The sequence below is a fragment of the Trachemys scripta genome, chromosome 8 (genome assembly GCF_013100865.1).
Source record: "Trachemys scripta elegans isolate TJP31775 chromosome 8, CAS_Tse_1.0, whole genome shotgun sequence".
NCBI lineage: Eukaryota > Metazoa > Chordata > Testudines > Emydidae > Trachemys > Trachemys scripta.
Window position 1 is genome coordinate 61,622,641 of NC_048305.1, and position 17,360 is coordinate 61,640,000.

At 41.0% G+C, this 17,360-nt stretch overlaps 1 protein-coding gene across 1 annotated transcript in view; it reads left to right on the forward strand.

Moving 5' to 3' along the window:
• Nucleotides 1–17,360, forward strand: part of CDC73 (cell division cycle 73) — a 176,010-nt gene that overhangs the window by 16,294 nt on the left and 142,356 nt on the right. Inside the window, exons 6-7 of the mRNA XM_034779402.1 lie at nt 86–174; nt 3,202–3,418. Coding sequence (XP_034635293.1) covers nt 86–174; nt 3,202–3,418 — 306 coding nt within the window. The remainder of the gene's footprint in view (nt 1–85; nt 175–3,201; nt 3,419–17,360) is intronic.

Here is a 17,360-nt window from a genome sequence, read left to right on the forward strand (position 1 = left end):
TCAGTTTTAATCTTACTCATTTTCAGAGAGGGCAGAGAGATTGTACTGAAGTTGCTTTATAAATAAACATTGCTATTGCTACTAGGATGAAGAGTGTGTGCGTCTTGACAAGGAGCGGCTGGCAGCTCGGTTGGAGGGGCATAAAGAAGGTATTGTGCAGACAGAGCAGATCAGGTAAGAAATTTTATTTCACTCCTGGGGTAGTAATTGCTAGTTTTAAGGACTGTAATGCCGACCAGTTATTTCATCTGTTCTCAAGTGTATGTCCAGCAGCCCCACTGAGGGGTTCCCTGGATTTCTGCAGAAAAACTGTCTCTGGAAAAATGTCAGCCATCAGACTGCGGCAGAGCTTCATGTGATTGGAGGTCAGACTCCTGTTTTGGAGGGGTAACTTCACAGCAGTGACTGATCAGTCAGCACCCAGAAGTGATCAGACTGTTGGTTTGTGTCACTGACTAGTGTTTTCCTTTTTCCTTGTTTCTGCCATAGTATTATATAGACAGGCTAATAAAATGGGAAACACCATAGAGGACAGCAGCTACCCTTTATCTCCTGCATTTAAAACAACACCCAAAGTTGTTGAGGAATGTGTGTCCCCACTTTGTCTCTAGAAGGAGTAAAACCTTGCAAGAAGCAAGCTGAAGGGCAGATGAGTCTCCTATTAGGTCTCTAAATTGGATTGATCTTCCATAATATGTGTAGATGAAGCTCTGCTAAACATACAGATAAGGAAGACTTTCATTCCACAAGAAATCATCAGCATCTTAAGGATTCAAATAGCTCATCAGTTTCCTTTTCCTTTGTACCTCTGCAAAATTCTACAGGGATACAGATGAACATCCTTCAGGGCCTTAAACTGGATTTCCCCAAAGCTGGGCAGAGAATCTGATGGATCCATGGCAAAGCCTGGCTGATGTAAAGGCCTTAGGTTTTGTGGGCATAACTGCCCATCATTTCCCTCCACCCACTTTCTCCTTGCTTAGACCTATCCTTTTATTATTACCCCAGGATCCCTCCAAGTTCAGTCCTTGATCCGTCCTAGCTCCCTAGAGCAGATTGCTAAAGCGTGGAGCAAAGACTGTATTTTATTTCCGAACATCTTGGTTTTGACATTGGGGAATATGTCAGACTCTAATTGGCTAATTGAGTAAGAAAACTCAAGAGACTTGGGGGAAGAGACAGAGCATTTGGATGGCTCCTTATTCTAGCACTTCTCAGCTATGAAAGAATAAAAATGGTGCCAAGCAGTTCTAGAGCAAACAGTCCACTTCAGAGCCAGGCAGAATGTTTCTAGAAGCGGTGAGCTCTTAGTAAGAAAAGCATTCTGAAAAGTTACAAAAATACTCCTTTCCCCTTAAAATACTTTGAACCAACTATTCAAAAAAGCCTACAGCTCTAATTGGAACAGTCCCAGTTAGCGGAGCAAAAAGGTATATTATTTCTGTCTGTCCCATCAAACTGAAGAATTCAGTAATTGAGAATGTCAGAGTTGTTCTCTAAACACGTTCTATGTCAGTTTATATAGACATGCAAATAGACAGATGAGTGGTCTTATTAAGGCTCTGCACTGGGACTCAGAAGATCTGGATTCAATTATCTCTGCCACAGACCTCTTAGGTAACCTTGTGCAAGTCAGTTAATCTCTTCCGTGCCTCAGTTCCCCAGCTGTAAAATGGGGATATCACTTCCAAATCTGAAGGGGATGTGGTGGATGACTTAGTTTGTGAGGAGCTCAGATACTGTGATGAATGCCACAATGAACAAGACTTCAGCAAATATCTTTTCCCTATCAAGTGAAATTTCTTCAGACTGTACAGACAGTGTGATAGGGAGGCCTCAGTTGTTAATATTCCAACGTTCATCTTATCGACTAGCTTTGAAAACTTTCAGAGCCTGGTGAAGTGATGGTCTAGAATCCACAAATAACACCTAAATCCAGGATAAAACATACCTTTTGTTGATAAAGGAGACTGCCACCTGCATAGATGCAATTAAAGGCTACCTGCAATAAGAATTCTTAATCACTGGCTAACTTCAGAAAGTTTAGTGACCTACTCTTTGTACTGATTCAGGTCACTGAGGGTCTTGGTGTTCCTGATGTTTGGCTGGCTTCACAGACTGCCTTAAGTGTTCTGTGCAGTACCAGGCAATGCTGCAATGAGGATTGTGGAGTATTCATTATTATTTTTTGTATCATGTCTTTTATATTTTTAATAGTACAAAAGACTCTCTTTAAAATGCAAGTGACATAATATTTAAAGGTATTAAAGTGTGTGCATACCTGTTAAATTAGTTAAGCTACTACAAAAAAACAAACAAAAAGATCTCTCTCTATGTAGCTTACTTTCATAAATAGAATGCTTTCCAATCACATGCTCATTAGATACACCTTTTTCAGTGTGAACTCAAAATAAAATGAAAATTGACTTAAACACAGACTTCTTTGCCTAACTCAATTTTCATTTTATTCTGAAGTTCACTTTGAGAATGATAGTATCTGAATTGGAGTTAGGCTGTCAGGTAGCTGAGTTTCATTTTGTTCACATTTAAACGTAAACACATAACACATTAAATGTTTATGTTTAAATGTGTTAACATAAACACATATGCAACTTAAAAAAATATAGGAGGGGGAAATACTGGGTCAAGAAGAACTCTTTGAAATGCAGCATAGGTTCATAGCAACAAAGTTTAATGCCATCTTGACTATTTGGTCTGGGTGAAATGAATTGATAATGTTGGTCCGCTTCGTAGTGGAAAAGTGTCAGCATACCATAGCTGGTACTAAACTAGGCTCTTTTTACCAACACGAGCAGTGGCCAAGGATTGAATAGACAGGTAACTTAAACTATGTTCATTTGTAGGTGACAGAGGGACAAGTGTTGTCCTTACAGTAACCTGAAGCCTTTAGCCCCAGGGCTGTACATTTTATAAGCACTGGTTGGTCTCTCTCTCTGTATATTGTATTAGTTTTCTTGTGGTATTTTTAAATTACTTGGGAAGTCATCTATCAGGGAATGGCTCTAATGGCCAAAGTAGCAGTGCTGATGTCTCTCTGGAGACCACCTTATGATGTATGACACAGATGTAAACTTCTAGTAGTTTGGGAGGAAATCAAGGCTGATTGTTCATATGTACTTTGGAACACAACTTATAACTGATTTATGCCTTTACTCAGCCGCCTCTGATATTCTTGTTTAGATCCTTGTCTGAAGCCATGTCTGTGGAAAAAATTGCTGCTATCAAAGCAAAAATCATGGCAAAGAAAAGATCTACAATCAAGACAGATCTGGATGATGACATAACTGCTCTTAAACAAAGAAGTTTTGTTGATGCTGAGGTAGATGTAACCAGAGACATTGTCAGCAGGGAGAGAGTATGGAGGACAAGAACTACAATTTTACAAAGCACAGGCAAGGTAATGCTTTTTGTTATCAATTTTTTTTTGAACCAGCATTTAGAAGCTAAATGCATTGTCCATGTTAAGTAGTTGAAGAAAAAACCTTTCTTGGTTTTGTTTTTAAGTTGAACAGAATATTAAAATGTATTAATTAATACAAATATAACTCCTAAGTAACAACCATTTCATTCTTTTCATCTTTGTAATTTTCTCTGCCACCCCTTCAGTCTTGAGAGCTACAAATAGTAACTGAAGTTACTGCTGCCCAGATGATCTTTTTACCAGTTTTTAAATAACTAGACTTCTTGGTCATGTCACTTGTAGGATTTAAAGATAGGATTTAAAAAAAAAAAAAAAAAAATCTGAAGTTTCTGTAATGCATTGCTAAATCAGTTTCTATTCTCTTGCCCAACCTTTCATGCCCTAAACCTCCATGGGCAGTGCCTAGAGGCTTTTCCTCCCTACAAAATGGAACTAGATTTGATTGGAGAAAAAAAAGTAAGACTAACAAAACACGGTGTGGCGGGAAAACAGTAGGCTGAACGGCCACTGGCATACTTGGAAAAAGCTCAGTTGAGAGAGATTATTTTTATCTTCATTACACTGGGCCTTGTAATTTGCTTGATAACTTAGGCCACGTCTGCTCTAGCAAGCTTAAAGTGGCACAGCTGTACTGATACAGAGAGAGCTCTCCTGTTGACATCATAAAATCACATCGAGTGGCGGTAGCTGTGTTGGCAGGAGACACTCTCCTGTCGACATAGTGCTGTGCATACTACCACTTACGCCAGCAAAACTTAGGTTGGTTACAGAGGTGTTTTTTTTCACACCCCGGAGCGGCATACATTTTGCCAAAATAAGTAGTAGTGTAGACGTGGCTTTAGTAGCGTCTAAACTGGAATAGTTCAAAGGGAAGCAAAGTAGTTTGGGCTTTGTGTTCACCTCATCTTAACTCATCATGGAATAAGGCTGGTGTGAGCCCTGGAATTGGCAAGGGTCCTGCTCATTACCATGCTCAGAAGATTTCTGCCTTGTTTGAACCTCTTGTTAGGTAAAAGATTTTAAATTGACTGGGAGAGTAACGATACGAAAAAATCCTTTAGTCTTTGGACCTAGGTGGTGGGGTTTACAAGGAGGGGAAAACTCAGAGGAATAAACAACAATATATTGTCATTGTTAAGGGTGATGGAGCTGCACTTCTGGCTTTCATGCCTAAACACTGTCTTGCTGACGGAATACTTTAGAGCCAATCATGTTCCTGCTGCTATTTGTTACTAACCCCAACCAGGGTCAGTCTTTCTTCCTAACCAAAATTAAATTTTGAATATTCAAGATTTTAGCAGTTGTTACAGAAAACATGTAGAAACTGCAGGAGCGTGGGTGGCTTTTTCCGTTCCCCAGAGTCCTGCACTGATCTAGAGGGGCCATCCCCATCCTTAGCATGTGACTTCGACAGGAACCATGTGGAGTCGGTTTAGGGGCAGAGGTGGGAGTTCCACTCCAGAAGCTCTGCTGTGGGAGGGAGTCAGGGAATAGTGGAGTTTGGCAGATTCTAATACACGCCTCGCCACGAAGGTAGGGGAGAGAGCAAGGATGGGGCATATGGGTTGTCACTAAGCGTGCTCTTCTCTATGGGACCACTTTGCAACCAATCTGTAGAAGAAAATGAGGATGATAGAGATTCTTCATTTCCAATCTACCCATAGGAACCAGGGGAGAGCAGTGGGTTCCTGAGGGCAGTAATAGAGACTGATCAAATCTTAGGACCTTTCTTGGGGGTATATGAAGCAGTGACATAAAGTGGAAGGGCAAAGAAACTGATCTTTTTCCAGGACTCTATTTGCACAGTTCTCAGTGCAGGTTTTGGGCCTTCCATATTCTATCAGTAGCTCAAGGTGTATTATGCAGGTGTGAGAAATAATCAACTAAAGACAAGGTTACTTGGCTCAGTTGCTTTACAAGTGTTTGAATTTTTTTTCTTTACAGCCACAATTTCCTGTTTTAAGGCATTTTTCTCACCTTTGTGTGAAAGACCAACACAAAGTGGAAACTCTATGCAAAGTACTGTCAAATGCACAAAGTAAACAGAGGTATTAGAGGAAATCACTATTTTATTTTATTTTTCAGGTATAGTAAATTTAGGTGTTACTGAAAGAGTAGTTAAAAATGTTTTCAACAGAAGTGAAATATGTACGTTTATTTCCAATTAGATTAAGGATGTGTAGATCAACCTTCCCCTTAAGTTTGGATAGGTCTTGCTACCGTAGATCTTGCTTCTGCTTCAGTGATAGTAAATAGCATTTTCCTTTACAAAGATTTGTAAAGCATGTAGTTAATAGAGTCTGAAGCATTGACATTCACCAAATTAGGTGGCATGAAGTCTTGCTATTGTAGTCACTTTTTTGACAACAAATCTATTTATAGAGAGAGGGTTAGACTTGTCTTGTCAAATATTTATATAATTTCAAATAATTTGAACTGAAATATTGACTGGTTCAGATATGCTAAAAGTGATATTTACATTTTTAATGCTACAAATCTTCGGAAAAAAATTAATAAGGGATTCCCATTGTAAGTTCTTCAGCTAGAAAACATTTTTTACCAGACTGGATATATATACTCTGTTGAAGATAATTTAAGATTGGACCTTTAAGTAGAACAGCTACAGAATAAAACATTGAGAATAACTGGTGTTGGTTTCCTGCTCCAAAGATGTATACTATACTCCTGGGGGAATTCTGTGCCAAAAAATTTCTGCACACAATATTTTAAAATTCTGTAAAATTCTGCGTATTTTATTTGTCAAAATAATACAATATAATAAAGACGGTTTCAATTATTGTGGTAATTTATTTTAAAAAACCTGTCAGCAAGTATGTCTGTAACAATACAGACAACAAAAAAGATTCAACAAATGTTTTTTGACAAATAGAGTCATTACTAGGCATATTAATACAGAACTTTGAGTAATAATTCATTTAAACTACCATCCTGAAATGTATTTTCCGCACCCCACAGAAGCAGTGCCAAGGCTTGGGGGAGTCAGGGGTAATGGAACTGAGGGAGAGGGAAGGAGCCTAGGAGTGAACCTGGAGGGTTGTTGGCTATGGGTGGGAGAAGTATGGGTTTTTTGGCCGGAGGGAGTCGGGGAGCCTTCGCCATGCAGACCCTGGCTGACCTCTAGCTTTTCCAATTCAGTCAGGCACATCCGCGCCCCCTCCCCTCCCCAGTCTTCATGTGTCCTTCCACCCCCACTCAGCTACCCTGTCCCTATGTGTCTTTGCACCCCCACTCAGCCATCCCCATATGGCCCTATACCCCCACTCCCATTCTGCCCCGTCCCAGTCTGTCCCCCTGCACTAGCCCTTCTGAACCCCAATCTGTGACCCCCTGCAGCTCTGTGTGCCCTGCTCTCTCTGTCCCTTCTGCATATCCCATGTCTCCTCACTTGGCCCTACGGGCAGGGCACTGTTAGGAATGCAGGCTTTTCTTCCTTCCTTCCTCCATAGCTGCTGTTGAGCCGGCTGACCTCTGTTCTGGTGCCACAGTAGCCACTGCTGGGTGAAAGGCATAACTGCAGCACCTCTCAGGCAGAATGTGTTTTCTTCAGAGAAAAAAAAAAAGTCTGCAGGGGACATGAGTTCTGTGCATGTGCAGTGGCGTAGAATTCCCCCAGCAGTAAACCAGACAAGAAGGGAAACTTGATTTCAGGTATCTGAACTTTTATTTTGTAAAACAAAGAGCTCAACACATGAGGAAACCCTTACCTTTTGCTGAAACAGCTATTCCTTAATTCCTTCCTTCTTTTCACCCCATTTCTGCCCCCCCTTCCAAAATAACCTGTGACAATTGAGCATTTGAATTCTGCCCCCTGCAGATTTCAGTGACCAGTCTGTAAGCAAAGAGCATTTCCTTTGTTCAGTCTGTAGCATGAGAGGGTTAATGGCACTTATTCTTCCTTTATGACAAATTAAATTAGTTTGTGCTGGAGCTGGAAGGAAGAGCTGCAGAGTTAACAGGAATATTGGCAGGGAGTCTTTCCTTCTCAGTGGTTTTTGATGTACCTAGCTTAAAAACCTTTTCTCACAGCATGCCCAGAAATATTTCTCAGATACTAAGCAGTGTGGTAACTCAGTAGGTTGGGTTGAACATGTGGGAGTTGTGTGAGGAAAAATCTCAGAATTGAAATCTAACAAGTGCCCTATGAGTGTATTTATGTACTTTTTTTAAGTAAACCTCCATTCTCCTGGGAGCAGGGTTTTTTGAGAACTTCCTGAGCTCTTCCGTATTTTTATCCCTTTTTCCTCTATAAATCATTTCCAAATGTACTGCAAACAATGAACTCCAACATTAACTACAGTGAGAGCTTTTGATTAATATTTTATTGTGGAATATTTTTCCACAAACTAAAATATAGGATGTTTCAAAGTTACTTTTTCTACATGAGATTGAGTCATACCCACAGGATTGAGGGAACATAAGCTAGCCCCATTCTTTCCCCATACCATCCAACCTCTGGGAAGACTGGAAGGACTGCACCACCGTCCTTCCATGGTCTCTACATTAACCAACAAGCTGGAATGGTTGCTTTATCCATTTTTATGATGCTTATGCTGGGAGTTCCTAACTACTGGCTTTGTGGATTTCATGGCCCATCTCTTGACGTGCTCCTAAATCCCTTCTTTCTTGGGCTCTTTGGGGACGGTGCTTTCACAGTTCAGGACAACTGCACCAGTATTTCATCTCCTTAGTCCACTAAGGGCATCCATTCTCAGACTTCCAGCTGGTACCTCTCTTGGGCAGAGAGGCATCTCTCTCCCTCCTGATGGGTATTTCCAGACCTCACAGTTCACTGCCTATACTGTGATATCCCAATCAAGACCGACTTCCTAAACAGGCCAGCATCTCTGCTTTGCTTTCTCTTTGAAGGCTATGAATAAGGTAACTGCCTTAATTCATAAGTGAAACTTAAGTGGTTTTAAGTTACCACACTGCTTATTTTAAGCAAGCATCTTTATTCTTAGGGTAAAAGCATTACAGAGAAAACAGTAAAAACAGTAAAAGAACCTACCCACATGCTTACTAGAGATCACCTCCTATCTCCATACGGTCTCTGGTAAGTGTCAGTTCTTCCAGCCCTTCCCTAAGAATTGGGGCCCTTCCCTTGGTCAGAAGGAGCTGTCCCTTTGCTGGATCAGAAAGGAAAGTTCTGAGTCAGTTTAAACTCAGGCTATTTTTATCCTTTCTTTGTTGGCCTCTGGAGAATCCACTTTGAACTAGGATAGGCGAGTCTCCCCAGGAGGTGGTGCGCTTCTAGAGGGGTTACAACCTGAGTGAATTTACCTCGTCTCCCTCTGCTGTTTTTAGTTCCTGGAGAGCTGTGGTTACTATCTGCCATGGAATTGCATACAATCCCTGGCCCCCGATGATACTATAAAATCTCCCAAATATATTTCAGGAAACTGCTATATCTGCTGCAAGTGTAAGTCTCACTCTGGAGGCCTGGATGTGAGACGGCCCTAATATGAGTCTTAAATGACACAAAAGGCCTCACACCAACCCTCTGTGCCTGGTGAGTTTCACCAGAGGGCAGCAGAAGGCCAAGAGGAAAGATTAGAGACACAAGGTGGGTGAGGTAATATCTTTTATTGGACCAACTTCTGTTCTTGCTTGAAAGCTTGTCTCTCTCAACAACAGAAGTTGGTCCACTAAAAGATATTACCTCACCTACCATGTCTCTTTAATATCCTAGGCCTAACATGGCTACAACTACACTGAATACAAGAGAAAAGATTACCCACGTGGATTTGAACAACAGATCTTTGTAGATATTATGCTTTGCCTACCTGTACTGAATTTCTATTGTTGTCTGTGGGGAGATCTGAAGGGAGAACAGAACATTGGAGTAGAACGATAGAAATTGGAGATGGGAAATGTGGATCTGAGTTAAAACTTTGCCGAAAGGGAAGTAGCTTTGTACAAAATTAAAGAATGTAAGAATTTAAGATGCCTTGCACACATAGCTGGTAATAACACTTACCCAGGACAATTCTTACAACATTGCAACTTGTTATATGATCACAATTATATAAAAGTCCTTTTTTTGGAGGCCATATCTGACAGATTGATGAGTTTACAGGTAGAAATGACTTATCTGCTGGCCAATGCAGGGTTGTTCCCTTCAGAACACTTACCAGTGCTTTGTCCAACCTAGATACAAATGTTAAAAGCACTGAGGCTTTCTCACTTTGCTTGGGAGACTATCAAATAATCTGATCCTGATACTCATCATACATTTAGGAAGGGAAAATTTCATTCTGTCATTGCTGGCTATACCCCTCTCTCACCATCCCCTCCATTGTAGATGTTTTCATCTTTCAAATATTTGTGTATACTAAATTTCCTTTACTTGCAGTCCCTAAGAAGAACTTTCAAAGGAAAAAAAGGCTGTCCTCTGTTTTTTATTATGATGTATAAAGAAGACTGAAAGAGTTTATAAAACCCTCAAACAAATAAAACTCCTGCTTGAGAAATTCACAAATTCACAAATTCAGAAATTCTACCCTGATATAACACTAATTCGGATATGACGCAGTAAAGCAGCACTCCGGGGGGGGGCGGGTCTTCGCACTCCGGTGGATCAAAGCAAGTTCGATGTAACGCGGTTTCACCTATAATGTGGTAAGATTTTTTTGGCTCCCAAAGACAGCGTTATATCGGGGTAGAGGTGTATCTATTTTCATCTTCCCTGCTCTTGCTGGAGAATTCCCAGGAGGATTAGTGCAATGGAGCAGGTGTTTTCTCAACCCTCAGTTGAAGGGATGGAAGCGTTTGGATTTTTACCAGAGAGATTTCTTCCCAACTATTGGGAATGTATTTCAACACAGAGTTTTAAACTGTCTAATTAAAATTTGTGATGTTCTGCTAGTCTCTCTGTTATCTATAGTCTTCCTTGGAAAATAGGTAAACTGTATGTGATATTGTTGGTTTTTTTATAAAGTGCAATTTTTTGTCATTTAGAGGCAAATTGGGCACAACCCCACTTTTTTTCATTTGTAAGACACCCTTAAATAAGCTATATGTATTGAACTCTAATCTTGATTCATAAATCAGTCCACTTATCAGTTTTGCTTCTCTGAACTCTTTCCTGTGTGTTTGTGGGGGCGGGTGGGGGGGGGGTGATGAGGTACCTAGAGCTGAATGAGACTGGGTCTATACTACCCGCCTGAATCGGCGGGTAGAAATCGACCTCTCGGGGATCCCCGAATCGACGCTCTTATTCCACCAGCGGAAGTGGGAGTAAGCGCCGTCGACGGGAAGCCGCAGAGGTCGATTTTGCCACCGTCCCTACAGCGGGGTAAGTCGGCTGCGATATGTCGAATTCAGCTACGCAAATCTTAAATCGACCCCCCCCCCTTGTAGTGTAGATGTAGCCTGAGATATTCTAGAGATGGTCACACTTGGACTGTATAAAGAGGGACTACTGCTTTTCTGCTTATAGCATTAATGAGTGTGTTTGTGTGTACAGCACACAACTACATTACTGTGTTTTTGTTCTGTTTCACTACACACTTGTCTAATTGGATATCCATCATGCCTCGGTACCCTCCAACATTATTGCTTTCCAGATTTTTCCCTCCCATTGCATAGGTATTCTAAACTATCTTCTTCCCCCAGCAGTATTAATTAACACAATACCATGTTGTTGTTGCTTGTCAATATTTTTGATTTCCTGTGAATATTATTTGTGTGTACTTCCTCTGTGTTAACTGGTTTATAATACTTCCCAGTTTTATATCCTTTGCAAATTTCATTTGCATCTTTTTAAGAACTCAGGAGAGCCTGGCTCATGGTACTTGCCCCTGTCTCGAAGTGATGCAATTTGTGATAGAAATTTTGAATGAAGACCAAGTGGCTTTTACTGAAATTCCTAGATTTATGTCATTCTAACTATTTTTTAAAATGTTCCTAGCTGTGGAGTTGTTTACACATGAGGGGAATACAGTCTCCAACCATTCCCGTAACAGAATATAATTTTAGAAATTTAATATTCTGTACTTTTGCAATGATATCCTTATATTAAAGGTACTGTATAGCTGTTTCTGAGTAGACTTTGGTGCTGCTGTAGCACTTTAAGACCTCTTTAAGGTTGTGAGATAAAGCTTGGAAATTTAAAAAAAAAAAAAAAATTTTGTTCTTTGAGTGTAAAAGCAATTTTGTGTATGAGCTCTAGGTGGCAGAATTGTTCCATGGTCCTGAAATTCACAGCTATTGCAGTGAACTTGATATCTGAAGCAATCTATAAGGGTGAGGTATGCCCAGTTAAATTAGGAGCTAGTATCCTTGTTACTAGCTTGTTCAAACTGAATAAATTTGTAGTTTAAAAATGGTGACTGTCTAACAGTATGAATGTTGTCATCCACCTTGTCTCTGTAATACAGTAACTCCTCGCTTCACATTGTGGTTATGTTCCTGAAAAATGACACATTAAGTGAATTTCCCCATAAGAATTAAAGTAAATGGGGAGGAGGGGGGTTAGGTTCCAGGGAATTTTTTTTCTCCAGACAAAAGGCTATTATTGATTTATTTTATCTCACACTCACATTCACACACCTCTACCCCGATATAACGCGACCCGATATAACACGGTAAAGCAGTGCTCCGGGGGGGGCGAGACTGCACACTCCGATGGATCAAAGCAAGTTCGATATAACGTGGTTTCACCTATAGCGCAGTAAGATTTTTTTTTGGCTCCCGAAGACAGCGTTATATCGAGGTAGAGGGGGGTGTGTGTGTGTGTGTGTGTAATATATTTATTTATTTATTTATTTATAGTATGGTAGGCTGGTGCCTGGAGCCAGCCCTGGTGGAGAGGAGATGAGGAAAGGGATGTTTACAAATATATATATTTGTGCTGCCTTGTAGAGTGTGAAGCTACATTAACAACAATGTGTTAACCCTTGAGGGCTCAGCCAAGTGCTAGTTCATTATTTAGCAGTAAGGCATTCGCTGGGAAATATCCCACCCTCTGACTCCACCACCTCTACCAAGCTTCACAATCATCATTGCTGTGTACAGAATGAAGTTAATTGTTTAAAACTTATACACTGTGTGTGTGTGTTTTATAATATATATATATTATATTACACACACACACGCACACACGCAATAAGTCGGGAAGTCAGCATGGTAGAGAGACAGAGACATTGCCCCTTTAAGTATGCTGACCCCACTCTAAGTACACTGCCTTTTTTAGTAGATCAGCAAGTTGAGACAGCAGCAGCTGCCAGCAAGCTCCCTCCATCCTGAGCCCTGTTGTGTCCTCCCTCTCCCCGCTCCCGCTCAATGGAGATGAGGTAAAGTGGGTGGGAGGGGGATACCCTGACATTAGCACCCTTCTTCCCCTGCACAGCAAGCAGGAGACTCCTGGGAGCAGCTCCAAGACAGAGGGTACAAGCAGCACAGGGCAGTGAGGGGAGGGACAGCTGAACTGCCTGGCAATTGATAGCCTGCTGGGCGGCTGCTGCACAGGGAACTTAGGGGAGCAGGGAGCTGATAGGGGGCTGTCGTTCCACCCTGGTTCCAAGCCCCCACCATCTAGCTCCAATGGGCTGCTCTTTCTGCAAGCGATGAACAAGCAGGCGGCTGCCAAACAATGTTATAAGGGAGCATTGCGCAACTTTAAATGAGCATGTTCTCTAATTGATCAGCAACGAAACAACGTTAACTGGGACGACTTTAAGTGAGGAGTTACTGTATCCTGGGACCAGCACGGCCACAACAACACTGCAAATCTGATGGTAGATTTTATGATCCCAATCTTCATCCCATCTTTATGGGAGTTTACTTATGTCTACATTAGTATTTGTAATGGAGATCAGCATACATATTTTGTATGTACGTTTTTTTTGTTCTGTATAAGAACATCCCCAGTCTGTGTGTTGCCTGCAATTAAGGCCAGATTCCTATGCCCTTGCTCACGTAGACTGCTGTTAAACTTTACTCCACAAATAATCCCATTGAATTCTTTGGGACTACTCATGAAGTACTATTCTGTTTTGGTTTTGGAATTTGGTCCTAAATAAATAATCCATCACACAGGATCAGCATTTCTAAAAAGAGCTTGTCTACGCTGGGGAGTTGCCTTCAGGCCTTAGTTTCCTTACCTGAATAGCTATCGTGGAGTGGCTCTCCATGTGAACGCTTACTGTACATTGAGTGCCATTGTGCAGTTTAGGTTAGTCCACTTCCAAAGTGGATTACGCTAAATTGCCCAAAGGCACTTTTAGTGCAGAATAAGTGTGTCTGGACAGGGAGCTAGCACAAAATAGCTATTGCATTTTAAATTCACACCCTTGCTTATTTTACAATAGCTTTTCTATGTAGACCAGCCTCATGGAAATCTGGAAGTCCATTTTCCATAAATGTATCTGTAGGAAAAAAATAGAAATGAAGCAAATAGACTTCTTATGCAGTTTTAGTCATTGTCTTTCTTTGACATCTTGTGTTGTTTATAGCTGTTTCAAACTCCTGAATTAGTCTTTATTCTGTTTCACATAAAAATTTCAAATATCTTTTTAATGAAATACCCTTTTAATATAAAACTACTAGTGGAATAAAGTGTAACAATGCAGAACAAATGAGGTGTGAAATCTGTTCTGCAAAACATGATCCACACATTTCATGGAAATATCTATCTGAATTTTCTGCACAGAGTATAGTACACTATAGAACTGCTGAAACCTCTAATTAGAACCCTAGGAAGCAATACTTTATTCAAAGAGCAGCTGTTTGTGAAAGGTAGTGTGTGGTGGTTGTATTTAGAGTGCTACAGAATTTAATTCAGCTTCTAATCATTTCACGTTCTTTAAACATCTCTCACAATCTTAAAATGTATTACTTACTGCAGGGTTCCATAATAAATCTCATGCACACTAACCTAACCACAGACCCAGTAGAACTTAGTTGTCAGTCCATCAGTCTACTTCCATCTTAAAAGCCCAACTAAAAAGATGGGTTAAATGTGGGTACCACTTGCATTAAAATAATACTGGAAGTCGGTAACAAGCCACAGTACAGACAAAATCTGCATGTAATATAGTTTGACATAGAGATCTGCTTGGGCTTAATTTTTAGATGTGGTAGGACCTGAATCAGAGAGGGTGGAGTCATTTTCCAATCCAAACGTCTTCTCTACCTGCCAAGCCTGAGTTAGTACCTCCATTTCCTGCCTGTGGTTTTGGAATGGCAGTGGCTGCATGTGCTGGCGAATGTCTGCCCTGCCCCTGATCCACTGTGTATGCTGTGGATGGAGAGGTGCTGCAACTCATCAGCATGCTCACCCCGCAGCACATGCAGAGCAGTGATGTGGCAGCGGCTGGCTGCCAGGTGCAGGGCACTTTGAGGTTGCAGTGCCAATCCTACAGGCGAGGAGGAGGAGAACCGACCTGTTCCAAGCCGGGAAGGGTCTGGTGGTCTTCTCATTTGACCTGACCTGGATCCAATATTTGTAATGGGTTTGGGTCAGGATGAAGGGCTCTAGTTTGACCAACTTCTCACTTGCCACCCGAGACTTCCATTCTGCAGGCACCGGTGTCCATCTTGTAACTTACAGAAATGAGGCCTGAATTGGCACCAATTGGGCAACATTTGCGCTTCCCCATGGCATTTAAAAACCAAATGGATAATTCTGGAAGTAAAGATGGACCATCTGACTATGGAGCACTCAGTCGTCGTCTTCGTGATTTAAAAGAAAATGATTTGTTGTATTTTCCTTGCCCCCCATCAGCAGCTGTCCTGTTCTCTCTCTCACTTTTCCCTTCCCAGCAGATTTTTTTCCCCTTTGATTGATATTTTGGTGACTTCAGGGTTTTTTAAAGAGTAAATGGAAAATTCTGATTAACTTTTGTATTTGATAACAAGTTTGTCCATATAACACAATGAATAAATAGCAGGTACATATGGACTCAGAAGCAACTAGAATAGCTTCCACATGACTGACAGTAGTAACCAGACAAAGAGAAATGACAAACAATGGGATTTCCATGTAGTCAGTTTTTAAAGTACTTTTCAAATTACCCAAAGATTTCCATAAGGAAGCCATTGTTAGTTTATGCCCCCCAAATGGGGGAATTTTAGTAATCTAAAAGTGCACAATTTGGAATTTAAGCTAAATTTGGAGCAGAAGCTAGAAGCATTTTCAGACACATGTGTAGAGATGAAAAATGAAAGGCTTAATGTTGCTTCTACCTTTCAGGCCTTTGAGGAAGCACTAGCTACGTAGGTCAGCTGGTTGCAATACTGACTTTGACTGTCTTTTTTTCTGTCACAAGATTGTAATTTTGCATTCCAGAATGAGCCCACATACAACAGTGAGAGCCTCATTTCTGAATGTTTACTCTTAATATAGATGTAGGACTAAAGAGATATAGATAAGTATTAGTTTAGTATAGTTAAGTATTAGTATTAGCTGCAGCCAGGACTGAAAATTATAAGAAGCAGGACTGACTTCATTGTGTGTGTTGCCAACTCTTATGCCCAAACAAAACTAATCATTGTCTACCGTCACACCACTATATGCAGAGCTGGTCTGACCATTTTGAGTGCACCCCAAACTTAACTGACTTTAAGCATCTCTGTGGGTGAGTTTTAGATGTTCTTCTGCAGAAGCTAAGCCCAGCTAAAGAGTCGCGCCTCCCTCCCTTTCCTCTCCATACCCTCTTCCCCAAGCTCAGAACTTATTTGGAGATCTGTGGAAATCTCATGCTGTTCCCTATGTCTCTGACTGCATCTTTGATAGTCATGTCTTTATACATGTTGTCAGGCTAACAATATGCTGCTTCTTGTCTCATGACTAAATCACCATTTCTTTAGATATGGTTTTACACTGGATCATGTTACTGAAAGCTTTATTCCGCTGCAATTTCTTTTTAAAGAGACTGTTCTAACGTACATTTAAATATACTGTAGCATTGGGGAGGGCAAACTTTTTGGCCTGATGGCCACATCTGGGTATGGAAATTGTATGGCGGGCCATGAATGTTCACGAAATTAACAATACAGAGATATTCAAATAAACTTTCTTTATTAAAGATACATTTTAGTAGAAATAAACATAAAACCTTACTTACTATTCTAAATATACCATCATAACAATGTATTACAATAATTAAACCAAATTTACCCCCTTTCCACGCCTTTTCTCTCTAGCCTGGATTTTTTGGGCGTCAGCTTCCAGTCGTTGGAACTCACTGAGATTCACCAGCCCCTGCTCTCAGAAATCTCCTCCCATGTAGATCTCAACAGCCCATAACTTTGAAAACCGCCACTGAGCATTCCCGGGCGAACTACTCTGTTTTATCCTCAACAGTGGAAAACTAACACTACTGAAACATCAGTCACCTAAGCCAACAAGTAGTCGGCACGTGGGCTTGCACATTCCAGGCTCTGATGGCGTGTTTGGGTTGTGCAGCCAGAGTAACATGCATGCTGTCGTGCAGGTCCTGAACACACAGGGAGTGCTGGGCAGGCGCAATGGGTCAAGTCCCCTACCCTACTCCCGAGCGGGAGCAGCAGGGCAAGCCCCCGACCCCGTTCCCCGGCAGGAGCGATGGATTAAAAGGCCTGACAGGCAGGATGTTGCCTATGGGCTGTAGTTTGCTCACCCCTGTTGTAACATCTACACGCAGGTATCTTTGCAATCATAAATGGTTGAGTATACTCCAGTTTAAAAGGATACGGTCTCAGAATAAATACCATAAATAACCAGTAGCTTTGTTTTGGTGCTCAGGCTGCATCCATTCCAGGCTATTCTTGTATTGTTAGTAGAGCTGGTTGTGTTTAATAATAATAAGTCTCAAAAGCTTCAATTTCAATGTAAAAATTGTTTTATGAATTTCTCCTCCTCATTTTCTAACCAGTTAGAATGAAAATTTCCACATAAAATGATTTGCAAATATTT